The sequence below is a fragment of the Salvelinus fontinalis genome, chromosome 12 (genome assembly GCF_029448725.1).
Source record: "Salvelinus fontinalis isolate EN_2023a chromosome 12, ASM2944872v1, whole genome shotgun sequence".
Lineage (NCBI taxonomy): Eukaryota > Metazoa > Chordata > Actinopteri > Salmoniformes > Salmonidae > Salvelinus > Salvelinus fontinalis.
Window position 1 is genome coordinate 25,229,657 of NC_074676.1, and position 27,797 is coordinate 25,257,453.

At 40.7% G+C, this 27,797-nt stretch overlaps 1 protein-coding gene across 22 annotated transcripts; it reads right to left on the bottom strand.

Annotated features, from left to right (window-relative positions):
* Window positions 1-9,291: 9,291 nt before the first annotated feature.
* Window positions 9,292-26,409, bottom strand: LOC129867054 (tropomyosin alpha-1 chain-like). 22 transcript variants are annotated; one of them, XM_055940188.1, is made up of 10 exons: window positions 26,184-26,409; window positions 25,558-25,683; window positions 25,281-25,406; window positions 21,241-21,374; window positions 20,567-20,684; window positions 20,229-20,299; window positions 19,343-19,418; window positions 18,877-18,939; window positions 18,644-18,713; window positions 9,292-10,884 (listed from the first exon to the last, which is right to left on the bottom strand). In XM_055940188.1, the coding sequence occupies exons 1-10, from the start codon at window positions 26,295-26,297 to the stop codon at window positions 10,802-10,804; spliced, it is 981 nt and encodes a 326-aa protein (XP_055796163.1). In that variant the 5' UTR covers window positions 26,298-26,409; the 3' UTR covers window positions 9,292-10,801. The 22 variants fall into 22 exon arrangements, with proteins under 22 accessions (XP_055796163.1, XP_055796146.1, XP_055796150.1 ...); XM_055940180.1 differs by lacking the exon at window positions 25,281-25,406 and adding an exon at window positions 12,685-12,786 and having other exon boundaries at window positions 10,794-10,884; XM_055940178.1 differs by lacking the exon at window positions 25,558-25,683 and adding an exon at window positions 12,706-12,786 and having other exon boundaries at window positions 10,795-10,884.
* Between the last annotated feature and the right edge of the window lie 1,388 nt (window positions 26,410-27,797).

Below are 27,797 nucleotides of genomic sequence, written 5' to 3' on the forward strand. Positions count from 1 at the left end.
TCTTCCAGTCTGCTTGAAGTCCTCTTCACACAAGAGCCGACCTGAAGATCACTGACGTCAAGATTTGATCAAGTGTTTTTCCAAGTTCCCAGTTGTCTTGAAAGCACCCTAGACTGGGAAGTCAATTTGGAGAGCCCACAGTGTAAAACAGAGTAGTTGCTGAATGTGAAAGTCCGGAAAATGTTTGCTTTTTCTGTTCTAACACGACAAAGGCCTGTTGTTTTGACAGTTGGAGGCAGCGAGTTTGCGGTGTCAACAAAGACTAGTAGCACGTGTAAAATAGTAAACAATGCTACTTCTCAGAGGGCCGGTTTCACAGACAGGGTTTAGATTAAGCCAGGAGTAGGCCTTAATGTGTACTAGTTAAACTAGGCCATTTAAGTAGCTTTCATGAACATGGCTTAAATTTGGCTTAGTTAGTCAGAGACTATGGAGTCCTGGAGTAAGATAAGTAGCTTAAGCCTAAATGAGAACACCTGGGTTAATCCTGATTAGGTTAAGTATGAGTGCATGCTGTTGGTCTAATGGTGCTCATAAAAACCCAGAATGGAATAGAAAACACCATTACATGTATCTTGAGACAAAACAATTGCAGAGGTTAAAAATAATTGGTTCAAAAAACTTTTGTGGGTATGAAAAAACACTACTAAAACAAATTTTGTCAAACCATCCAGTTATTGAGAGTAAAAACCATACTACTGCTACTGAGCAAAAGAAAAAGAGTGGTTGGCCTGCAATTTGCACTGAATTCAATACAAATGAAAATGTAACAAAAGACTACAACAACTTCAGGTGAGATATCTTCATTATTATCAGTATTTCTCATATTCATATTTTTGTGACATCACTTGCATTGAATGATATCTGCCTTTTATAGACTCTGTGGAAGAACCTTAAACTGGCTTTAAAAAGAGAATGCAGAGATCAGAAGAGAGCGATTTACTACTGGTGGTGGACCACCAAAAAAAAGACAAGACTGATGAATTGAGTGACTTGCTATCTGTAATAATAGAGCACCAGCAACCTCTGGATGGTATACCACACGATGACCATTTGGACAGTTTAGATGAAGAACTGAGCACAAATGGTACATATACCAAAGAAAGTATATTGGTTACTTCCTTTGGTAAATATATTCCACTGTCTGTGTCAATCTTTACTCTTCTTTCATTCTAACAACCATATGAGTTTATTTGTGCTTCTAAAGGTGTTCTTTTTCCAGAGGAAAGCAATCAGAACAGGTTGGAAGAGCCAGTGCACAGTGAGTGTGTACCCTCCACATCTGCTAAAGCATCCCTTAGAGAAGATGCTGCCATCGCCTTTCAGCAGAGAACAAAAAAGATGACCATTCATGAAAAGTTAGCCAGAGAATTTCATGAGCATAAAATGAGATATCTGAAGGAAGAACATGAAATGAGAATTAGTTTAGTTGAATTGGATATGAAGTTGGAAGAGAGAGTTATGATACAGTAATGAGACCATTGTGATTACCAGTCATGGTGAACAATATGATATGTAACAAAAAAAATGTTTTGTCATTTGGATATTCATGAGTGAGAGTATTTTAATCACCACAAATGACATTTTAAACCAGCCTTGGTTTAGTCACTCATTTAATTTTGCTGCAAACTATTTGAACTTTGTACAGAACAAACATTATCAAAGCAGAAATAAGCCATAATGAATACATTCCATATTTAAATGCATCTCATCTAGTTGAAGTGCTGCAATGTGAAAACAACTGTGTGCAAGTCCTCGTTGGTCATTGCCTGCCTCAGCCCCATGGGCACATCTGCTTGATCCTGATCTTCCATTGGAGGATGGAAGTTGTGCAGCACAGCTGTAGCAATGATCACATTGCAGCATCTTCTTTGCTTGAAACAAAGTGTATTGTGTAAACACTGGAATCAATTTTTCCATACTCCAAACATACGCTTGACTAAACTTCTTGTGCGGATATGAGCTCGGTTGTATCTTTGCTGCTCTACTGTTGTGGGATTTAAGTATGGAGTAAATCAAAAATTACTCTGACCATATCCACTGTCACCAAGTAATATTCCACTATGTTGTCCTCTCTGAAACTGAGCAGACAATGAAGAGTTGAGAAAAATCCTTGAATCGTGAGTTGCAGCTTTCCAATAGGCAACAATGTTTGAAAACTCTAAATTAGGAGTGCATACACCTTGAACATTGATGGAAAAACAGTTCATACGGTTCCTGTACTCCTCAGCATCAGGAGTTGATGGACACTTGATGGGAACATGACATCCATCTATACAGCCAATCACTCCTGGGAAGTGCCCATATTCATAGAATTGCAATTTTTGTTGGCTTGGCCAGCAGCGTCATGAAACTTGATGTAAAGACTCCTCAGTTCACAAATGGCCCTGCAGACATTGAACTATTCTACACACAGTTGCTTCACTGGCACCACACAAATCACCAGTTTCACGATGAAAGATTCCAGATGCCAAAAACCTCAATGTGATTAGAACTTGGAGAGAATTGGGTAAAGGACTTCCTCTATGAGACAGAGAGGAACGTTTAGGCTCAAGCAAAGATATTATCTCCAATGCAATTTCTTTGTACATACGAAAGCGGTTTCAAAAACTATTTCACCAAAGTAATTTAATGGATTACTCCTATCCGCAAGTACTCGTCTGGCTGGCCTCTGTAGCGCATGCTGGTCTTCATTTAGATATTCCAAATAGTCCATGCTCCCTCACAAACAGTACTAAGCAGAAGTTAAGCCTGCCTCTTTGAAGGATTAATTTAAGCTTAAATTTAGTCCTAGAGTAGCTCTTATCCTCCCTCTTGCAATCGGCTTTGTTTAATCCAGAACAGGCTAAATCTACGACTATTTTAAGATAAGTCTGTACATGTCGCTTTGAGTTAAGATAGCTCAAACAGGCATTTTAGTCTGGGACTAGGCTTACGCTTTGTCTGTGAAACAGGCCCAGAAAGTATTAAACTGTAAAGAGGAGTAAAACAAGGTTGCCCACTATCAGCATATCTATTTATTATGGCCATCTAAATAAAAAATCAGATCCAACAATAATATCAAGCTGCTAGAAATCCAGGGCTTAAAAACAAAGGTTTCATTGTACACTGATTTTTTCTTTTAAATCCATAATTTGGATCCTTCTACAGCCTCATAGAGGATCTAGATAATTTTTCAAACTTTTCTGGATTACAACCAATTAGGATAAGTGTAGCCTACTATATTATATATAGGTTCACAAAAAATTACAACTTTTACATTATCGTGTAGTTTACCAATGAAATGGTCTGACAGTGAAGTGGACATACTCTGTATTTATATCCCGAAAGAAAAATGATCTCAGTACAAAACATTTTAATACAAAGTTAGCAAAAATAGATGAGCTCTTGTTACCATGGAAAGGAAAATACCCGTCTATATGTGGAAAAATCACCCTGATTAACTCTTTAGTCACATCCCAGTTTACCTATTTGCATATGGCCCTGCCTACACCTAAGGACTTGTTAAGTTATATGAGTAAAGAATGTTCCATTTTATTTGGAACGGCAAGTCAGACAAAATTATCCAGGCCTATTTATATAATGAAAATGAATTCGGATGGCAGAAATGATTACATATTAAAGCATTAGACCTCTCACTAAAGGCTTCAGTCATACAAAAGCTATACTTAAATCCGAACTGGTTCTCTACCAGATAAGTAAGAATGGCTCACCTGTGTTCAAGAATGGCCTTTTCCCCTTTATTCAGATTACAACCTCTCATTTTCGGTTATTTGAAAATGAAATAATCTAAAAAATATAGCTATTTTTAAAACAAGCCATAGAAAGTTGGTTGCAATTTCAATTTAATCAACCAGAAAAGAGAGAACCAATATTACAGCACATATTATTATACTACGCTGACAGACACAGCAAACCTTCTTGCCACAGCTCGCATTGATGTGCCATCCTGGATGAGCTGCACTACCTGAGCCACTTGTGTGGGTTGTAGACTCCGTCTCATGCTACCACTAGAGTGAAAGCACCGCCAGCATTCAAAAGTGACCAAAACATCAGCCAGGAAGCATAGGAACTGAGAAGTGGTCTGTGGTCACCACCTGCAGAACCACTCCTTTATTGGGGGTGTCTTGCTAATTGCCTATAATTTCCACCTTTTGTCTATTCCATTTGCATAACAGCATGTGAAATTTATTGTCAATCAGTGTTGCTTCCTAAGTGGACAGTTTGATTTCACAGAAGTGTGATTGACTTGGAGTTACATTGTGTTGTTTAAGTGTTCCCTTTTTTTTTTGAGCAGTGTATATATATTTTTTTAAATGGTAAAATCTTTGTAAATTATATCCTAAATAGGACTGGTGGAGTTATGTCACACATGCAGCTAATAAAAATATATGGAAACTTCTGCTCTATCCAAAATAACAAGCAAGTAATTGCAGCATTACCGCAAAAATGGAAGAGACAAGTGGAAGGGGGAGAAAGCAAGGCACTTGTATGTCGGCCCTGCATTAAATACCAAAATTGGTTAAAGAAAATTGTGATAAATAAAAAAGTGTACCAGTTTCATTAAAGGACCAAAACATGTTGCAGCATTGAAGGTCCCCAAGAACACATCGGCCTCCATCATTCTTAAATGGAAGAAGTTTGGAACCACCAAGACTCTTCCTAGAGCTGGCCTCCCGTCCAAACTGAGCAATCGGGGAGAAGAGCCTTGGTCAGGGAGGTGACCAAGAATCTGATGGTCACTGACAGAGCTCCAGAGTTCCTCTGTAGAGATGGGAGAACCTTCCAGAAGGACAACCATCTCTGCAGCCCTCTACCAATCAGGCCTTTATGGTAGTGTGGCCAGACGGAAGCCAGTCCTCAGTAAAAGCCACATTACAGCCCACTTGGAGTTTGCCAAAAGGCACCTAAAGGACACTCAGACCATGATAAACAAGATTCTCTGATCTGATGAAACAGAGATTGAGCTTGGTTGGAGGAAACCTGGCACCATCCCTACAGTGAAGCATGGTGATGGCAGCATCATGCTGTGGGGATGTTTTTCAGTGGCAGGGACTGGGAGACTTGTCAGGATCGAGGGAAAGATGAACAGAGCAAAGTACAGAGATCATTGATGAAAACCTGCTCCTGAAAACCTGCTCCAGAGTGTTCAAGATCTCAGACTGGGGCGAAGGCTCACCTTCCAACCTGACAGAGGTTGAGAGGATCTGCAAAGAAGAATGGAAGAAACTCCTCAAATACAGATGTACCAAGCTTGTAATTTCATACCCAATAAGACTTGAGGCTGTAATCTCTGCCAAAGGTGCTTCAACAAAGTACTGAGTAAAGGGTCTGAATACTTATGTAAATGTCATATTTCCATTTTTTATTTGGAATAAATTAGCAAAAATGTGTAAAAACCTGTTCTGCTTTGTCATAATGGGTATTGTGTGTAGATTGATGAGGCAAAAAAGCAATTGAACCATTTTTTGAATAAGGCTGTAACGTAACAAAATGTGGAAAGAGTCAACAGGTCCAAATTCTTTCCAAATGCACTATATATTTAGAAATATTATGTCCCCCCCCCCCAAATATGGTGGGTTGGAAATTATGCAGAAAATTACATTGATAAAAGCCACAATCTATGGAATATGAAAGCTGATCTACCCCTAAAAATAAAAAATAATAAGAGCACACGATCACCGCTCGGAAACCTTTACACTCGGAACAAAAGCGATTAAATGGCAAGTCGGCCTATGGTAACCGCGACATGGTAACAATGTAACACTTTTCTCTTGGCTATTAGCTGACTGAAGTTTGCTTCCCCGTAGAAAACCAATACAATCGAATTGAGTTTGCAACATTTCCTAAGACACCTGCTTTCATCAGACCACATTAATCAATCCCCGATTCAGACAGCACTAGCCAAAGGACGAATTGGGAGCACAGATATACCATGCGGTTCTTCTTCTTCTTTGGGGTTTAATGGCGCTTGGCATCCAATATGTTGCATTACCTCCCCCAACTGGACTATAATATCAATCCCTTACACTTTGTGATACAAAATGGGAAAAAGGGGGAAATCAAAAAAATGAAGGTACCCCATTCCACTACTTTGACCCTATCTGCTCCTGCAACATGCCAATGGCCTGGGAGGACAGGACACCACCACTGAACACACCCTGTCACTCTTCTGAAATCAAATCTCATACACCCAAATATTTCACTGCAGCAGTCACCACAACATATATTTTCTATGATGTTCTGCGGTACATTGGTATGAGCGGTAAGAAGCCAACCTTACTGAAGCATATTTTAGTTGTTGGCCTATCCCTCTGTGCTGGCACAGATCTACTACTCAAAGGGATCCTCTCAGGATCCCTCACACTTGATCCTTCCTCTTCTTCTTTCTTCACTGCCTCAGATTACGAAACATTTCACACAACTCTGTCTCTGGTCACCTCAATCTGCCTCTCTCCCACCGGACACTTCCGATCCCCAGCAACATGGGCACCCCTACAGTTAACACACTACTTTATCCACCAAAACCACACAATCCTCTTTTTTATTTAACTATGCAATTCAGTTAAGAACAAATTCTTATTTACAATGACGGCCTATAGAAAGGCCTCCTGCGGGGATAGAGGATTAAACATAAACTAAAAACATAGGACAAAACACACATCACGACAAGAGAGACCACAACACTACATGCCCTCCTGCAGACTTAACACATCTAAGATTCTCCACCCTCTACACACTGCTGCAACATGACCATAAACGTTGCACCTGAAACACCGGAGTGGATTTGGCACCCAAGCTCTAACAGGATAATTTATATATCCTAACATGGCTTTGTGAGGTAAATACAGACTCAAAACTCAAAAGGAATGATAGTGACTCCCCTGTTTCACCAAGCTCACCACCGGGTCTGCGTCGCACCAAATGACAGGCTTCACAAACACCAGGAATCTTCATCTTCAATTGCTCCACCTCCACACTTAACGCTACCCCAGAAATCACTCCTTTCAATGGTGCCCTATTCCTAAGCGCAAAGCAAGAAACAGATCTTGACCCAAATTAAATGAGACACAGCACCCGCTTCCTCTGAGCAGAAGAAACACAAATAAATATAAGTCCAGTACAGATTACCTTCACTGATTCAACTACAACCAACTCCTTTCCCACACACCCTAAAACCACAAATGTATCTGCCAAAAGACAGGGCTCCACTTTCTCCAAAAATGTCACTCCTACTGGACCAGATTCTTCTTTATCATATACATCGATTCCAAGCTCGGGCTCTGAGCTCTTCACCACAAATTCCAACTCACTTAACTCACTCATTCACTTCCTTTTCACCTCCAGAACTCAGTATGGCGTACGGCTCACATCAATTTTCACTCCTTGTGAAAATCTTCCACTTTTCCACATCAAAATGTCTTTCTTGCCTCGAGGGATGCCATCTCTTCAGTTCCTTTCTTCGTCTGTTGCACGCCCCCAGACTTTAATGCAATCTTGTGGCTAACCACACATTTGCAATGGATAAAACACATTATATAGGCACATTAAATATTGCTGTATAATTATACAGTTTATACCTGTTTTATACCGATTGTCCTTTATACATAGCCTATAAGAATATGTAAACAAACCATAAATGTCTCTTTTTATTTATTGGAAAGCTGTGAGTGCTGTTGTATGATACAATATCAGTACTTGTTGCATTTTTTACTTGTCTAAGTCCTATCATCAACTGATTTCAGCCAGTGTATGGCTGTAGATTGACTGCAATATTTGAAAGGAATGTTGGCATATTGGCAGTAAATTTGAAAACTTTCTTGCTGGCTAACAAACATAGTGCAGATACATTTTTCAAATTCATTACTTTATACAATAACTCATCACAGGACTGGCAAACAATGGTTGACCAACTCCCTGACCAAAATGACTGATCTTTATCCCATCACAAGAAGGTTCAGGTCTAATTGTAGTATTTTAATTACTAATTCTATGACAAAAACATGACAGCCTGCCACAACCATACTGCAATGGCACACCTCACAGAACTGTTCACATCAAATTACCATAAACCACAAGAAATTACCAGCATGATAACTACTGTTGGTTCTATCTGAAAAGGCATGCAAAATGTAAGTGTCCATAAAAAAGGGACTAGAAAGACTGATAACCCACTGATCTCAGTCAGAGCTCGTTTTTTTCCCCGAGTTCCCAGTTGTCTTGAGCGCACTGAAGTCGGATGTCGGAGATTCCGAGTTCCCAGTCTTGAACGCCGCATTACAACACCTGGATAGGTATTTTACATATCAGCTAACTACCACGTTTGCAATCTGTCAGTCGATGACACAGTTGACGTGGTACGTAACGATTGGTTGATGCATGCAACGTCTGAGCAGGGGAATACGACCCTTACATTTAGTTTATTACCCAGTCCCCTAGGGTGACAAAGTACTTTCTCAGAGGTCAAAATCCAGCACATGCCTCCTGTCAGCACCTAGAGAACATTAGCATTCTGTTCTGAATTAGCTTGTTTACACTTTCAGTCCATGGCGTCAGGACTGAAGTCAAAACACAGATAAGCTTTTAAAATTTGACTTCCAAATTAATCTTCACCTTGCAGTCTCACCTGGGATACAACTAGTTCAGTTATAATCCACTGGCCGGTGTCAAAGAATGTGGCCTGGAATTAACACATTACAAATGCATGACATTTAAATTAAAATGAGCTATAATACACCAAGCTTTATTACCACAAATATATGATCAATTACATGTGTAAATAGACTATCATATAAAATGAGCTATAATACACCAAGCTTTATTACCACAAATATATGATCAATTACATGTGTAAATAGACTATCATTGTATGACTAACATTACTATTTTTGCTGCATTGCCCCGCAGTCCAGTGTTTAGAGCTGCAGTGATCCATAAGCATGCACTCGTGACAAGTTCTTTCTCTCTTAGGAAGTCAAACTAAGGCCTAGACCAGAATGAGCACAGAGTAAATGTAATAAGGCCGGCAGATGAACAGATTACCATTTGTTCTGGAAACATTCATTGAGCTGAGGGTTAAACAAGGTTGATAATGCAGCAGTGTTTAAGGGGACCACTTTATTCCCCTCATCTTCTCAATTCAACATGAAAGCTGAAAATATTTACTTCTGGAATTAGTTACAACTATGTAACCCATTAAAAAAAACATTTATATATCCTACAATATGATCAATGGAAACTTACCAGAATGTTAAGATACTGTACAATACATTATATAATAAAATACACAAATACATCTTAAACTGTGGTTTTATTTATATTCATTTCAGATATGATATACATTTAAAACATCTACATTTAATAAAACAATAGGTTTTATGTGAGGCACAATCACATATGATTATGTCATATTTCTAGACAAGAAACATAAAATAAAATAAAAAACGAGAACAGGGAACAGGAATGCATTTTGCAAGATAATGTTGCCATGCATTTTGTAACGAGTTTAAGGCTCAAAAGAAAAATAAATATACTTTGGGAGTGTAAGTAGATCCCTTTCTAGCCAGGGCTTAATATTGGCACCAAACAATCAAAATAATGTTAGTATATAAACTAAATTAATTTATCAAATGCGGATAAAAGGGTTGTTCCACGAAATGAGTGCCTTTTGCGTACCTTCAATATTTGAAGTAGAAATAGTGCACCAATATTGCGTTTTAAAAGCCTGTTGTATTCAATAATGTCCCCTACAATATAGACTACAAGGAGAATTCAGATTCACAAATAAAGACTAGCCCTAAGTGCCAAAATCCAGCATTTTGACAAGTCCCTCTGTGTACCCTCTGACTGAGGAAGATTTTAACCCACCTAACCCCAAAATGTCTTCAAGTTTTCACCATCATTAGTTTTAAAGGAAGAACAAATAAAACTGTCCCTCATTTTAAGATCAACCCTGTTACCTGAACTCTTTAATATGGTGAAACTAGTCCTTAAAAAAATATATTTAAAAAATCCAAAGAAACATTGGAACATCTAATAGTCAAATCAGTGTATAAGCAGGTGAGCTGGTTCTACTCTTTTGGCCATTTCATGGGGGTTTTGTTGTGGAAAAGAGAGTGGGTTGAGCAGAACATGTCAACCCTGTTAACTATAGACAGGCTACAAATGTTAACTATTTCATTTTATTTGTGAAGCTTGCATTCAATTGCCGCTCCCTGTGGCACACAGCAACCTTCCATTCCCTGTCACATGGGAATTTATGGAATATTTATGATGAAGTTGTCAACCCTGTTACGGTCAACCTTGTTACTTTATATGGCACTTAGTTATTTAAAATGTATTTTTTTTACCTTAAGATGAGAACTTGTTTTTCATTAAGTTGAACATATGTTCTTTATGACAGAAAGTAAAAATTGGGTGAAACTACGTTTTTCCCCCGCCAAGTTACACATCTCAAAAGGCACAGAATTAGTGGAATGACCCAAAAACAACCTTTGTAGCAAATGATGCGTCATTTCACCTGATAACTCGTCAAAAGCGAACTAATGTCAATGATTAAAATGCTGCCATTATAAATCAGCTGGCAAAAACAAAAAGTGTTTCTCATTTTAGGCTTCATTAAGGAAATGTTGCACCTTTCCCTTAGTTCTGCTCCCTCGTTGAGCTCCACTGAAAGCAGGACGGTGCAAAAGGAAAAGCATCTGGTTATGTGTTCCTTACCATGGGCATGGAATGGAATGAGGGCTCATGGCAAGCAAGGTGCAAATACAAAAGCCCAAACCATAGTGGGTAAACCAGGCTTTCACATGTTATTTAGTTCCATTAGAGTCTGGTCCAGCATCTGGTGCATATCAAGGTTCTCCTCTTTAGCATGTGCCAGTTTCTCTGTTAAGACACCAAATAAAACAAAATATTAAAATCCAAGCTACCATCACACAACATGGAAAATAAGTCTATCGTACAGTTAGGTCTACATAATTAGCTAACAAAAGCATCACACTATCAGTTTTAGAGAAAAACAAAATGCTGTGACTATGCTATGGCAGTAACCATGCAGGAAATAAACACATTTTTACAGCATAGCCATCCCCATGCTTTAAACAGGGACACTTAACAATACTGTATATACTTCCTGGTTGTATGTCAGAGTATACAGTAAATATACAGATTAGAGATCATTCCAGATTTATACAGTACCTGTCAAAAGTTTGGACACCTAATTGGAGGGTTTTTCTTTTTACTATTTTCTACATTGTAGAATAATAATGAAGACATTAAAACTATTAAATAACACAGAATCATGTAGTAACCAAAAAAAGTGTAAAGAAATATCTAAATATATGTTATATTTGAGATTCTTCAAAGTAGCCACCCTTTGCCTTGACAGCTTTGCACACTCTTGGCATTCTGTCAACCAGTTTCATGAGGTTGTCACCTGGAATGCATGTCAATTATCATGCATGCCTTGTTAAAAGTTAATTTGTGGAACTACTTTCCTTAATGTATTTGAGCCAAACAGTTGTGTTGTGACAAGGTAGGGGTGGTATACAGAAGATGGTCTTTTACCAAATAGGGCTAAGTCCATATTATGGCAAGACCCGCTCAAATAATCAAAAAGAAACAGTCCATCATTACTTTAAGACCTGAAGGTCAGTCAATTCTGAAAATTAAGAACTTTTAAAGGTTCTTCAAGTGCAGTTGCAAAAACCAACAAGTGTTATGATGAAATTGGCTCTGAGGACAGCCACAGGAAAGGAAGACCCAGAGTTACCTCTGCTGCAGAGGATTAGTTCATTAGAGTTACCAGCCTCAGTTTGCAGCCCAAATAAATGCTTCAGAGTTCATCTCAACATCAACTGTTCAGAGGAGACTGTGTGAAATCAGGCCTTCATGGTCAAATTGCTGCAAAGAAACCACTACTAAAAGGACACCAATAAGAAGAGACTTGCTTGGGCCAAGAAACACGAGCAATGGACATTAGACTGGTGGAAATCTGTCCTTCAAATTGGACATTTTTGGTTCCCACCATGAAGCATGGAGGAGGAGGGGTTATGGTGTGGGGGTGCTTTGCTGGTGACACTTGATTTATTTAGAATTCAAGGCACACAACTATCATGGCTACCATAGCATTTTGCAGCGATATGCCATCCCATCTGGTTTGCACTTAGTGGAACTATCATTTGTTTTTCAACAGGACAATGACCCAACACACCTCTAGGCTGTGTAACTGCTATTTGACCAAGAAGGAGAGTGATGGAGTGCTGCATCAGATGACCTGTCCTCCACAATCACCACAGATGGTTTGGGATGAGTTGGACCGCAGAGTGAAGGAAAAGCAGCCAACAAGTGCTCAGCATTAGTGGGAACTCCTTCAAGACTGTTGGAAAAGCATTCCTCATGAAGCTGGTTTAGAGAATGCAAAGAGTGTGCAAAGCTGTCAAGGTAAAGGGTGGCTAATTTTAAGAATATAAAATATATGATTCCATATATGTTATTTCATAGTTGACGTCTTCACTATTATTCTACAATGTAGAAAATACAAAATATAAAAAAACCTTGAATCAGTAGGTGCCAAACTTTTGACTGGTACTGTATGCGGCCAGCTTGTTACTCCAGCAGTAACACTTATCTCCAGAATTATTAGCATCACACACACAATTGCAATACTGTACATAAGCTCATTACTTAAATAGATGAAACATTCACACTGTGATTAGTCCTCATTCAAGGCCACTCTTAGTTCGTTAGAGAGAAGGCGGTTTTTCTCAAGTTGCTGGTAGAGGTGATCTTGGCAGTCGGAAAGCAGGTAGGAAAGAGAAAGAAGAGAGGAAATCAGTGCAGTACCAGACTAGAGAGCTCAAGAGAAAGCTTCATGTGGGATCATTTCACACCTGATTTTACATTACCTTGTTTTAAAATGATATAGTATAGAAGGTCTACTCTCCACAGAGCAGTGGAGCAGTAACAGCAGAAGCGATGGGTAGAATACCTCTGAACTTTGTGAACAGAGATTTTAACATTTCTCTGGGGTGGATAATTGAGCAAACAAGTAATACATAGCCAGACACTTGTCTAGTGGGCTCTACTCACTGCCTAAATATACCTTCCAGAAAGAGAAGACATGTACGGATCCTGCTTAAAGTCTTATAGGTGCATCTTAGGCAGTATAAAAGTTCAAATTCCAGCCTTGTAATGGAGGACCACTACCTGATGTCATAGATGCCCAGGATTTCCCACATGAAAATTTATTAATTTATTTTCAACAATAAAAGGATATTGCAAATTACAGACATCATGTCATCAACATTGCAATGGTCAATCATACTTGCCATCCTTTTTTCAACTCACTTATTTCAAACACTCAGAGGCAGACAATCTTAGACACTGTCCTTCTCTTTACTCCTACTTTCCTCTACCTGTTCAATAACAACCCAACATGTGCCACCTGTCTATCAAACCATTAGATTAACTATATTGTACTAAGCCAAATTACACTCACCTAAGCAGCTACATTTCTTTTAACAATATGTGTAATGCCATGATGCGCCTAAAAACCTAGACCTTCAATAAGTCTGTAAGAACCATTATTCCCTTAGGGCTAGACACAATAAATGAGGGAACGTTGAATAAGAGCTACAAGTGTGCAGTAGGCCTACTTGAAAGACATGTTCAGTACAGTGCACAAAATGCATCTTGCCCCTCAAAATGAATGAACCTTTTAATGCCCATTGCTGTTGATTTGACAATCAAATCATTAGATGTACTGTCAACTGAAAGTGTAAGAATGTTAGCACCCTAACATTTGTTTAATTCTGTCATACTATTGAGGTCTGTGCCCAAACAATTAAATCTTCTACTTTTAAAAATCTACCTTTCCAGAAACAAGTCTCTCACCGTTGCCGCTTGTTATAGATCCCCCTCAGCCCCTAGCTGTGCCCTGGACACCATATGTGAATTGATTGCCCCCCCATCTATCTTCAGAGTTGGTACTGTTAGGTGACCTAAACTGGGATATGCTTAACACCCCGGCCATCCTACAATCTAAGCTTGATGCCCTCAATCTCACACAAATGATCAAGGAACTTACCAGGTACAACCCTAAAACCATAACGATGGGCACCCTCTTAGATATCATCCTGACCAACCTGTCCTCTAAATACACCTCTGCTGTCTTCAACCTGGATCTCAGCGATCACTGCCTCATTTCCTGCATCCGTTATGGGTCCGCGGTCAAACGACCACCCCTTATCACTGTCAAACACTCCCTAAAACACTTCAGCGAGCAGGCCTTTCTAATCGACCTGGCCCGGGTATCCTGGAAGGATATTGACCTCATCCCGACAGTAGAGGATGCCTGGTTACTCTTCAAAAGTGCTATCCTCTCCATCTTAAATAAGCATGCCCCATTCAAAAAATGTAGAACTAAGAACAGATATAGCCCTTGGTTCACCCCAGACTTGACTGCCCTTGACCAGCACAAAAACATCATGTGGCGTTCTGCATTAGCATCGAATAGCCCCCGCGATATGCAACTTTTCAGGGAAGTCAGGAACCAATATACTCAGTCAGTTAGGAAAGCTAAGGCTAGCTTTTTCAAACAGAAATTTGCTTCCTGTAGCACTAATTCTGAAAGTTTTGGTGACACTAAAGTCCATGGAGAATAAGAGCACCTCCTCCCAGCTGCTCACTGCACTGAGGATAGGAAACACTTACCACCAATAAATCTATGATAATATATCATTTCAATAAGCATTTTTCCACAGCTGGCCATGCTTTCCACCTGGCTACCCCTACCCCAGCCAACATCTCAGCACCCCTTGCAGCAACTTGCCCAACCCCCCCCTGCTTCTCCTTCACCCAAATCCAGACAGCTGACGTTCTGAAAGAACTGCAAAATCTGGATCCCTACAAATCAGCTGGGCTAGACAATCTGAAGCCTCTTTCTAAAATGATCCTCCGAAATTGTTCCAACCCTATTACTAGCCTGTTCAACATCTCGTATCGTCTAAGATCCCCAAAGATTGGAAAGCTGCCGCAGTCATCCCCCACTTCAAAAGGGGGAGACACTCTAGACCCAAACTGTTATAGACCTATATCAATCCTGCCTTGCCTTTCTAGTCTTTGAAGTCTTCGAAAGCCAAGTTAATAAACAGATCACCGATATCTCAACATAACTTCTCCACTATGCAATCTGGTTTCCGAGTTGGTCGTGGGTGCACCTCAGCCACGCTCAAGGTCCTAAGCGATATCATAACCGCCATCGATAAAAGACAGTACTATGCAGCCGTCTTCATCGACCTGGCCAAGGCTTTCGACTGTCAATCACCGCATTCTTATCGGCAGACTCAATAGCCTTCGCTTATCAAATGACTGCCTCGCCTGGTTCACCAACTACTTCTCAGAGTTCAGTGTGTCAAATCGGAGGGCCTGTTGTCCAGACCTCTGGCAGTCTTTATGGGGGTGTCACAGGGTTCAATTCTCGGGCCAACTCTTTTCTCTGTATGTATGTATGTATGTATGTATGTATGTATGTATGTATGTATGTATGTATGTATGTATGTATGTATGTATGTATGCATGCATGCATATAAAAATTGTCGCTCTGGCTGCTGGTGATTCTCTGATCCACCTCTACGCAGACGACACCATTCTGTATACATCTGGCCCTTCTTTGGACACTGTGCTAACAAACCTCCAAACGAGCTTCAACGCCATACAACACTCCTTCCGTGGCCTCCAACTTCTTTTAAATGCTAGTAAAACTAAGTGCATGCTCTTCAACCGATCGCTACCCGCACCCTCCCGCCCGACTAGCATCACTACTCTGGACGGTTCTGACTTAGAATATGTGGACAACTACAAATACCTAGGTGTCTGGTTAGACTGTAAATTCTCCTTCCAGACTCACATTAAGCATCTCCAATCAAAATCGGCTTCCTATTTTGCAACAATGCATCCTTCACTCATGCCGCCAAACATACCCTCGCTAAACTGACTATCCTACCGATCCTTGACTATGGTGATGTCATTTACAAAATAGCCCCCAACACTCTACTCAGCAAACTGGATGTAGTCTATCACAGTACCATCTGTTTTAGCACCAAAGCCCCATATACTACACACCACTGCGACCTGTATGCTCTCGGTGGCTGGCACTCACTACATATCCGTCACCAAACCCACTGGCTCCAGGTCATCTAAGTCTTTGCTAGGTAAAGCCCCGCCTTATCTCAGCTCACTGGTCACCATAGCAACACCCACCCGTAGCACACGCTCCAGCAGGTATATTGCACTGGTCATCCCCAAAGTCAACAATTCCTTTAGCCACCTTTCCTTCCAGTTCTCTGCTGCCAATGACTGGAATGAATTGCAAAAACCTCAGAAGCTGGAGTCTTATATCTCCCTCTCTAACTTTAAGCATCAGCTGTCAGAGCAGCTTACCAATCACTGTACCAGTACACAGCCAATCTGTAAATAGCACACCTGACTACCTCAACCCCATATTATTACTTACCCTCTTGCACGCCAGTATCTCTACTTGCACATCATCATCTGCACATCTATCACTCCAGTATTAATGCTAAATTGTAATTTTTCCTCTGTGGCCTATTTATTGCCTACCTCCCTACATTTGCACACACTGTACATAGATTTTTCTATTGTGTTATTGACTGTACATTTATTTTACAACAACACAAAGATTCTGTTGGAAGAGTGACACGTTTAGCAACACACCAGCGCTACTGGAGCCACAGCACACAGGACAGGCTAGAGCCACAATTCCAAGGAATACAGACAATGTACGGCAACTACTCATACACAAAAGTTTGGACCAAACTTCTCTGATCACATGAAGACCTTTCCATGGAGTCATGACAAGCATCACTTGAATAAACCCCTCAGTCATACAGCTTTGGTTTGACAAAGTCTGCATTTGCTCGGATGCCAAAGGGGCACCAGACAAAAACCCACCTTCCAAAAGCAACCAGATTGTGCAGTTCACCCTCAACTGTGGTTATCACAGAACAAAAAGGAACTTCAAGGGGGCCTTTCTTCCATACAGAAATAGACCTTGTTAGTAGTAGATACAAGTGAGCTACACTTGAAACGGTACAGAAAAGAAACAAAGCACATTGTGTTTCTCAATGTAAGGCCCAGTAGAAGGCTCACATTGAAATACAAAGAGTTGTATTGCATTTCAATAGACACCTCGCATGCATTAAGGGTTGACAAAATATACTGAATATTTTGAAATTAAGATTTTAATTTTGTTGAACAATGTACATTTCAAATACTCACAAAACAAATTAAGAGGACGTAAAAAGTAATACAATATGGTAGTTATCAAAATGAAAGTCCAAATCAGTAAACAAAGAAACTCCATGCTGTATTATGTTCATACAAAACAAGTCTCTAGGCTCACGCACTGTACTGCTAAAATGGTTACAGTGACTATCATGGCGAGAATGTCCTCACAACCACACGCAAGTTCGTGTGAGAGGAAACCACTGACTGAGCTTAAACACTTAACACATAATTGGCCCGTACTTACAGACACAATATACAACCACCCTTAAGCCCATCCCTTGACTATGACCTTAAGACTACCTTGTGTATAAAAATGATATAGCTGCTTTCTAACAATAACCACTTTATTTTGTATGAACACAAAACAGCAGATGGATGGAGAACAGAGACAGAACAGAAGGGTGTGATGGCTGGACAATGGGGAGGTGAGGTGCAAGGAGGCGACAGAGGCACAAGCAGGCAGCGCAGTTGAAGAATTACATGGAAGTCATGTCATTGAGGGCGTGGTCCAGCTCCTCGCTGATGGCCTTGTGCTTCAGTTTCTGGGCATACAACTCATCTATTGGGACATGGACCAAGTGCACCAAAAAAGGAGGAGGGGGCAGAAATGGAGGGGTGCGTGGGAAGGAGGGTGAAGGGTGTCCAAGTCATCAGCAAGACCCCAGAGGGAGGGAGAGAGAGAGATGGACAGAGTGGAAAAGGAAAAAACGTTACACCAGAAGAGGATAGAACAGCAATCTGAATGAGGCCATGACACATTCTTCAGCATCATCAAGAAATAGTGAACATATTACTGGAGCTGGCCCTTGAACATCTCATGTCAGAGATTCCATTACCATATGGCTTCTTCCTCAGCCCTACTAATTACTATGACAGCCTCATGATACATTCTTTAACCAACAGATGGATGATTTACGGGAATCAGCAGCTGTAGGGCAGCATTTCCCTTACCGTGACTAATAGCCCATTCTCATTGAGCAGATAAACAGGCAAAAGCAACCCAATCTATGAACAATCTTAAATATAGAGTGACGAGGAAGACCTGTCAAATGTCCAACTCCCAACGTAATTTCCACTCAGCTGTAACCCAAAAGTAGTTGACTCAATAAGGGGTACGTGTTGCTCAAAAGACAATGATAATAATGGAAATGAGAGGTAGCAAAGATTAGATTGAGGTGTAGCAAAAAAAGGGAAGAGGATTTCCTCCTCTTGAAGAGATTTGAAAAGTAGACACTCACCGAATGGCCATGAATGAGACCAACTGACACTATAAAATGTAGGCCTACTCCAAACAGACCAAAGTACAGTTTTGAAATGAACTGCAAAAACGTAATACCTTCCAAGTCGTCAATGGTCTTCTCAAGCTTGGTTACTGATCTCTCAGCGAACTCAGCACGTGTCTCAGCCTGTGGTAGACAGACAAGTTCTTAAGAATCAGTAAGTCTTTAAAGTTCACAGTGAGTGATAATGTGGTAGTTTAGGCCTACAGTACCTACAGCACTGAAATAGCCTGGCCTCTGGCCAAAGTCTGTAGATAAGGAGGGGGGGGGGGGAAATTGTGAAACTTGCCTCCTTCAGCTTGTCAGTGAGGACCTTCATCTCCTCCTCATACTTGTCCTCCTTATGTGAGTACTGTGGACCAAAAGAGTCATGCATTTACCCATAGATATCCACTACACCCCCACCAGTCTACAGAGACAGAAACAAAGCCTAAAAACACTCACTTTACATTTTATATAAAACAAAGACTTTACATTAATGACAAATTATTATAATACAGTTCTACCATGATACAATAGGTTTATATTCAATTGACAGAAAAAAAAACAGAAAAATCCGTTTGCCTTACATCTTCAGAATGTACAAAGTTAGACTAAACTTAGACCAAGGCAATTTGTATGCCAGATACTGTATCCATTGAACAAAGTGTTGCTGTAAATGGTTGTTTAGGTTCCTTCCATCCATTCATTCTCCAGCATGGCTCTGGAGAAGCTGGAATGGACAGCATGCCTGAACACAGCAGCAGACTACCTACCTTCTCAGACTGGGCCTCCAGTGACTTCAGGTTGTTGGTCACAGTTTTCAACTCTTCTTCAAGCTCAGAGCATTTGCTGGTGTTAGAAGGGAGAAGGTGCAGAGGGTCCAGAGAAAAATGTGCCGGAATGGAGGGGGATATTGAGACACCAATGAGAAATGGAAGCAGGAAGGAAAGAGGGAGAGCAGGAAAGGGGAGAAGAAATAAAACAAAATGAATACGAACTAGCGGAACTACAGGAAGGAGACCAAAGTACCTCAACACAGCAGGAACGTGACAATATTAACAGAGGTGGAGAGTAGACTACAAAGAAACTTTTATAAATGCCTTTTAGCATAATGATTTTGTCAGATTAAGAATACTGGCTAGTAGTGCATGTGAAAGATGTTATTCTTGCACAGTCCCTGCCAGGTTAGAGGTGTAAAAGGTTCTAGTTTTAGGATATCCCGAGCGTACGCCCAAACATAGGAAAATATAGCAAAGCAGAGCAAGGTGCAAAGAGGAAAGACGCTTCATTCAGCAGAGTGAATGAACGTGACAAGAGGAAGTAGTACTAAAGTCTAGAAAGATAGGTCTAATAGAATACATTGTTAGTCTACAGTACCTTTGCTTCGGAAGCTGTAAGTGATTTTAAGCTTTGTTCCAAAACTCTTAGCTCGTCCTCCGCTCTTCGAATCCGTCTGTTAGTGGATGTGGCGAACGAAACGGCCATTCAAAACATGGAACACATGCAAATTAATAGTACATGCAACAACAAGCGTGAGCAACATGTTGAAAATAAACACTCAACTTTTAGCCAGGCGTGGTGTTAAAGTAGAATGTTAAATAACTCCAGCCATGCATGTTAATTAAGTGCAGCGTTACTGTTAGGGGCATTAGATCTTACCCTTCAGAAAGCTCAGCGCGCTCCTCTGTACGCTCCAGATCACTCTCAATGATGACCAGCTTACGGGCAACCTTTAGGTACAGAACACCAAGGAGTTACACTCTATACACAAAAAGGCTGTGTATATACACACATACAATATATCTGTGTACTGTACATATACCCTATATGAATTGGGGTATTTCAAGGTAGAGATGACTAAATCACCATGTTTGCTTTACAAAGTGGACTCAATCATACGTGTGTGTGCCATTATGTTATTGTAGGTTAAAGCAAGGGTGTGGGGAGGCTGGGCTGTAGGGACAGCAGCCAACAACTGCAGCAGCTGAGAGACTCGCCTCCTCGTATTTGCGGTCAGCCTCCTCAGCGATGTGCTTGGCCTCCTTCAGCTGGATCTCCTGCAGCTCCATCTTCTCCTCATCCTTGGAGGCTCTGTTCTCAATGACCTTCATGCCTCTGAGCAGGGAAGGGAGAGACAGGCAGTAGACATTAGAAAGAGTCCCATCCCAAGGCTCATAGCAGCACTGCGCAGTAACTCAATGACTCAGATCAATAGTTTGAGTACAAGACTAAACGTGGGTGGGCAGTGTACGCCCAGTGCACATCCAGACTGGCTGGCTGCTAGTGAATCTTTAATATGCCCTTTCAATGTCAAGGCCTGGCCTGACAACTTTCTTATGGGACTGATGGGGAAAATACTGCACTGCAGTAGCACTGGGGATGACAGGGCAGGCCTAGCCCACACAGGGTCTGACCTACAGTCTCAATAGAGTTCAGGCACTGGGCTGAGCAGCACAGAGGGGCTGTTTATACACCAAACAAAGGAATGGAAACAGAGCCTCGCGTCACGGCCCATTTATTCAGGATCTGTCTCGACAAACAGCTTGTATTTGTTGAAATTGGTCAGTGGCACCGCCAGTCATGACTTAGGCTAAAGCTGCCCAAATACAGTAAGGAGCAAGGGAAACAGTCTACTCTATAGTATAACTCCCTGTCCTCAATAAATGCACACCTCTCAGACTCATCAGCCGCCTTCTCAGCCTCCTCCAGCTTAGTCAGGGCAGTTGTCAGACGCTCCTGAGCACGATCCAACTCCTCCTCAACCAGCTGGATACGTCTGTTAAGGGAAGCGACATCGGCCTCAGCCTAGGAGAGAAGAACTTGTCAAAACCTGCATCTTGGGGCAAAATGTATTAAGATAGACAAACATACATATACAGTACTCTCAAGGACACAAACAAATATCAACATCAAAAACACTGGTGACCTTTCCAATTCAGTGTCTTGTGTGTTTTATAGGCGAGCGGTCTGGGTAATTACTATTTAAGTGTTGCTTTCTGCATCTGTCAGCAGTGACATCTGTTGGGGGAGAAGAGGGCCTCCCAGGAGGATTCCCCTGTGCTGTGCTGCACTCCACACACTGTGTGTAATGAGAACAATGCTCCTGGCTGGCACAGGCTGAATACCTAGCCTCATTATGAGACCCCAGAGGGGACATTTACAAGGAGCTGGCTGCAGTCATTGTGTGCCACAGAGGTTTCCACTGCCAAAGGCCACACACCCACACACAACCACTGAAGGAGTCCCCAGTGGACCAAAACTGAAGATTCGATGAAGTTCAGCTTTCATGTCACAAAATGGCTACTCTATCTTTATTGTTATTTGACTGGTGACATGTTGTGGTGTGACTTACTATCACGTTTTTTCCCTTAATGTTCTAATTAGCTTACCTTCAGTACTATTAAGTTATGTAACCGTCGCACTATTTTTTTTTACAAGACATTTGATACAGAGGAAGTGAAATTCAGCTACAATGCTACAGGTATGCTTTTATATGTGCTAATAAAACGGAACATTTGATAGCAGAAACAATGGCTAGGCACAGCCGCTCCTCTATTCTTTTTTTTGTTTCTATAAGCACTAAAAGGCTACTTATTTTAAATCTTAAAAACACTTTTTGTATGGATACCGAAAAGCAACCATATCTGACCTTGGTTTATGAGTATGTGCAGTGGCATTACCCCATCTTTACACCTGATTAACCACCCAGAGGCCTGATCACATACCAAGACTTGTAAGAGTGGTGTGCAGGATCAAAGTCCATCTCATGTTGTGAATGGAGAGATAGAAACTAGCCAGTGAAATTAAGATAAATATCAGTTCATCTAGTGGCTTTTCAAACACCACCCCAAAGCCACAAGTGTTTCCTTTAAAAAACTACCAATAACCTAGTCATATAAAGGAGTTTCTGAAGTGACCATGTTGATGAGGGCAATTAACCTTCCAAATGGCAAATGCATTATAGGCTGTATTTCCTGTTTCTATAGGTCAGAGTCTGGCCCCTGTTCTTTAGAACATGTGACAACTCTTTGTCCTTATAACAGAAACCTTGTTTAAAACACAACTGACTGAATTAACAACAGTGTTATTGGTGTTCCTCAGCTCTGTTGCAGCATTTATTTTGAAGTTCCTTCCTGCTAAAGTGAAAGAGTTCCAAAAAGAGTTGAGTAAACTTTGTGCTGCAATTATGTCAAAGAGAGTATAATTTACTCAAATGTAATCTTTTGGTAACAATATATACTTAAGTATGTGCAATAAGTAGCCTAGCATAAGAAATGAAAATATTGGGGGTGACGCAGTACCATGAAACAATGTAGGCCTAACAATGCTGCAATAACTGCTTGTGGCAACAGTTACATCATGTCCATCAATTAAGATACAAATATTCACGGGGTACAAAATAAGCATGATTACAAAGTATCATTTAAATCCATCAAAAGGCCTGAAGTCCTCTACCGCCACAGCTGAACACTATTTACACTTGAGGAAAACAGCCAATTGGTCTCAAACTCGTAATCTGTCAAGTGTTGGCGTATTGTCAGCAAAGAGCATGACACATTTAGTTTGTTAACTACGAAACACCACAACCGGATGTCGGAGAAATTCCGCTATGTCAGTGTGCTGCGTGCATCACCATGCATTTTTACAGCCTGTGCAACTCTCTCGGACATTAAACATTGCAAAGTGAATATAGCATTGTTGCACTTGATACATAATTTGAAGCAATTTTACAACTTTGCAGTTATTTTATGACATGCTTACTGATTCTCTGGCTTTCCTCTCCAAACCCAATTCTCTCTGTAGTCTTTCAGTTCTTTCTTCGGCACCGTCAGCCTGCTGTTGCAAGGTTTTTATTTTCCGTTTAACCGCTTCCAATGATGTTATACCTGCCATTATGTCAACTTGCTAAGAAAACTACGTTTTTAAGACTTTGCTTGGAATGGACATGGAGCACAACGACGCCCTGGAATGTACGAGGATGGCTGCCCGCGATACTCGAGTCGTCTGTGAAGACGTACAGAGCAATAACTGAACATTACACCGGAAGTAACCATATTTTCATAGCCAAGTCCAAGGCTACATCAAACCAAAATATATTGAAACGAATAAAAACAAATATTGATGTCGTTTTCGTAATATACTAATGGGTAAACAACATTTGGTCATAATAAAAAGTGTATATGTGGTAGACATACAGTAATGATAAGGGCACGCCTTGTTATTATAAGCGTTCCTCAGGTAGGCTACCGTGCACTGGCATATACCACCATCTGCTGGTATTATCTACAAAGTACACATGGGACTGAAAAGATTTTCAGACTGTAGTTCCTAAATAGCCCCAAGAGGAGGCCCTCTATATGCATTTGTAGAATCTTACTCAACGAGTTCAACAAGTGGTTTCTTTCCTGATCTATTTTCCTTCATTTGCAGTGATATGAAAACATAAGATAGATGAAGCACAATGGCGAATGCCTTCCATGAATTGACTTTCACCAGTTTAACTATATTATATTGGGGCGGCAGGTAGCCTAGTGGTTAGAGCGTTGGACTTGATCGAATCTGTCGTTCTGCCCCTGAACAAGGCAGTTCCTAGGCCGTCATTGAAACTAAGAATTATATCAACGCAGATAAAGGAAAGGAGATGAGCATATGAAGTTCCTTCAGTCTATTGAGATGTAGGCTACCCTATGGACACTTTCAATAAATGAAAATCAGTTGTCAACTGAATGTCACATTTCATTTGATAACCTCTTCATTTGTTGATTATTGCTGTTTTTTTTGGTTCATCTTTACTTAGGCTCGGATTATCATGCCATACAACTCCAGCCTATGTATTTTCAACTTTTCTTCTGCTCCTGGATGCAGCTCCTTGTGTCACGGATGAATCTACATGCACACATATTCGGCATAGTTTCCCATTTTATGTAGTATTTCCCTAATTAAAAATGTCCCTGCATGAAGCCAATTTACACTCTCGATAGCCTATGGGTTTAACTAAACTGACCTCAAAACATCAATTATAGGAACAAAAAATGACATGTTCAGAGGAAAATCGAATTTACTGTAGTCTGTTACAAGAACAGCCCAAAGAAGTCATCTTAGTCTAACTTGACCATTGACCATATAAAGCAGTGCGCTATATTTATCCCTGCGCTGCGCTCGCTCTCTGCTTGGAAACGGCACTTTTAACAACTTCAGTTTCCACTCATAAATGTCCCCTCTTAAGGAGCTGTAGAGAAGAACTTGATTTACTGTCTTACATTGATGTATTATATAGCTTGGGGGTATCATATGTAGGCCATCTCAAATGTTGAGACATTCAAACAAGAAAACTGAAACACTTTGGTTTTTAAGGTTGATATAACTTAGGTGACTTGTGATCTGTGACAACAGACAAACAAACATAAACATCAACAAAATATATAAAATGACAGTTCAACAATATTTGGCACGATATCACGTTTATGTGATTTAAATTTTATGCATATAGCATAATAGGTTACTTTCCAGTTGGCCCATAGACATATAGGGCTGGACAGGTGCGCTACCTACATTTGGTAATCTGAGAATGGATTTTAAACCAAATGATGAGACAGAATAAAGGCCTCTCACGTTACACTGTCATTTTACATGTTTTACAATTTGATCTGTGAGACAGAAAAGACGGGGGAAGCAGTGTCCAGGAATTGTGATTTTGTGCCCTTTACTTACATCAGTGGCTTTCTTCTCAGCCAGCTCAAGTTTCTCCTGGGCATCCTTAAGAGACTCAGAGTACTTGTCCAACTCATCCTCTGTCCCCTTCAGCTTCTTCTGCAGAGCTACCACGTCATCCTCGAGCTGAGGTGTGTTTTAGTGCGGATAGTTTCACAGGGGTGATCAGCGTGAAACAGAGGGCGTGAGCGCATACAAGGCACAAGAGCGCAGACAGACAGCGAAAGGGAGAGAGAATAGAGAAGTTAGGGGAAATCATGCGAGCCACACAAAATACCTTGGTGGCCACCTCCTCGGCGCTCAGCAATTTTTCCTCGGCGGCTTGGAATTCATCAAGCACTTTATCTCTCTCATCTTCGGTGATCCGCAATTTCTTTTCCAACTCACTTATTTCATCCTCTAACTACACATGCACAAAGGACAACATTTTATTTAGTTGAATAGAGCATCTGAAACAAGTGATAATCATTTTGCAATTATTCTGAAAGTATAGGCTACATGTTTCTCAATAGCCTATCCATATTCCCCACAACAGCAATATTCACCATTACACTAATGTTTCTATTATTCCCATTTATAATTTCCCTACAGTTATGTTTTATTCACAATTCTGTTATAGATAAGGCTACAGTAATACAACTCCATCCACCCATCAATAAGTGAAATAGACATACTTTCCCACAAAATTATTCCAATAATTCATACCCACGTCACGAATTAGCCTACCAGTTGTGAAAAGTTATTCGTATATATAACTTTAATACTCCTTATTTTGAATGATCCGTAAAAGTGATACATCCACATTGTAGAGGTGGTCCATATTAAGAGACAGCGCCGCACAGAAACACGGGTATTCGGGTGCTTTTTCTAGGATTATTTCGATTTTCCAAATAAAATGCCGACCTGTTTGCTCTTGTCCTCTGCTGCCTTCTTGTCTCCCTCGGCTCCCTCAGCTCTGTCCAAAGCATTCTCCTTGTCGAGCTTAAGCATCTGCATCTTCTTCTTGATGGCATCCATGGCTGCTTATTTTTTTGCTTGGCTCCACCAAATGTTTCAAAAGAGAGCCGAGGAAGGAGACTGAGCGTCTGTGCCTTACTGAATCTTGGTGGGAGTGCAAGCTCTTTCTGACTGTGCCCTGTCAAATAAGTACTTTCAGGGGGGTGGGGGGGGGGGGGGGACTGAATTCCTTTGGACATCCAATACTTGTTTGGAGACGGCATCTCGGGGGTGCCTTCCCCTTGCCGTATCTTTTTTTTTATGGATCTGCTCCGGTGATTCGCTGTTCTCAGACATTTGACCATTGATATGACTATATAAGGATTTGATGGGGAGGAAAGAGCAGCCCCCTCAAAAAGTAGGTTCAGATTTCTAAAGTGCTGCTGTTTGGGAAGGACACTATCCCGAGAAGATGAGGAGGAACTGTGGGAAAAATGTGCATTTACCCTTATGGAGTTGACACATTATTATACAATTGCTTAGAAACAGCATGTTAGCTGTGGACCATACAGTACAGTATGTAAAATGTATTTGTCCATTCTGAGCTGATTTCAAATCTTGTTGAATGTTTATTTTTTTCATTTTGTCCCAGGATACTGGACCATATACAACTGTGTCAGTGCCCAGTGCTACTCATGGAGCTGTATGCTGAGCTTACATCAGCTTCTTTCCATCAGCATTTGTGTTGAAGTTGTCCTACTGGGAGGTGTTGTATTAGCTCAGGTCAAGTGTACAGTCAGTGAAGAGGTACTGCTGGTGAAAAACTCAGGTCAACCAGCCTCTCGAGGCATTGTTCACAATCTGAGAAGAGCCAGATAATGTATCAAGTAGCCTCCCTGCTAACCAGACAGACTCCATGGGATACCCAAGTGAGATGGTATTTCAACAGCCCACCTGCTCCCTTTGACAGTCTACAGTAGCTGTGTAGTTCTCATGTTAGAGAACTGTCACTGCTGTTTAGACTGTTCAAGATGGATATATGAATAGTAATCGTAAAAAACTATCTACAGGGAAAGGCTCACTGTGGGCTCCCGAGTGGCGCAGGAGTCTAATGCACTGCATCTCAGTGCTAGTGGTGTCATTACAGACCCTGGTTTGATTCCAGGTTGTATCACAACTGTCTGTGATTGGGAGTCCCATAGAGCGGCACACAATCACCCCAGTGTCGTTAGGGTTTGGCTGGGGTAGGCCGTCATTGTAAATAAGAGTTTGTTCTTCACTGACTTGCCTAGTTAAATGAAAAATTTAAAATGGCCCTACAGTACATGACAGGTTTTTTTTAGCAAATGTTTAAGTTGGGAAAATTAGAGAAATATATATAATTAAATGAATTGATCTGTTTGACAATCCGTCATATTATCCACAGCATTGAAGGCTAACCATAACTGAACAGATACAAATTTGCCATAATTGACCAAAAGTAGAGCCATTTGTGAAGCACCCGAACAGTCAAAGTTGATATTGGGAAAACAAAATCGAAGTCCATTAAGTAGGTCTAATCACTAATTGTGATTAGTGTGC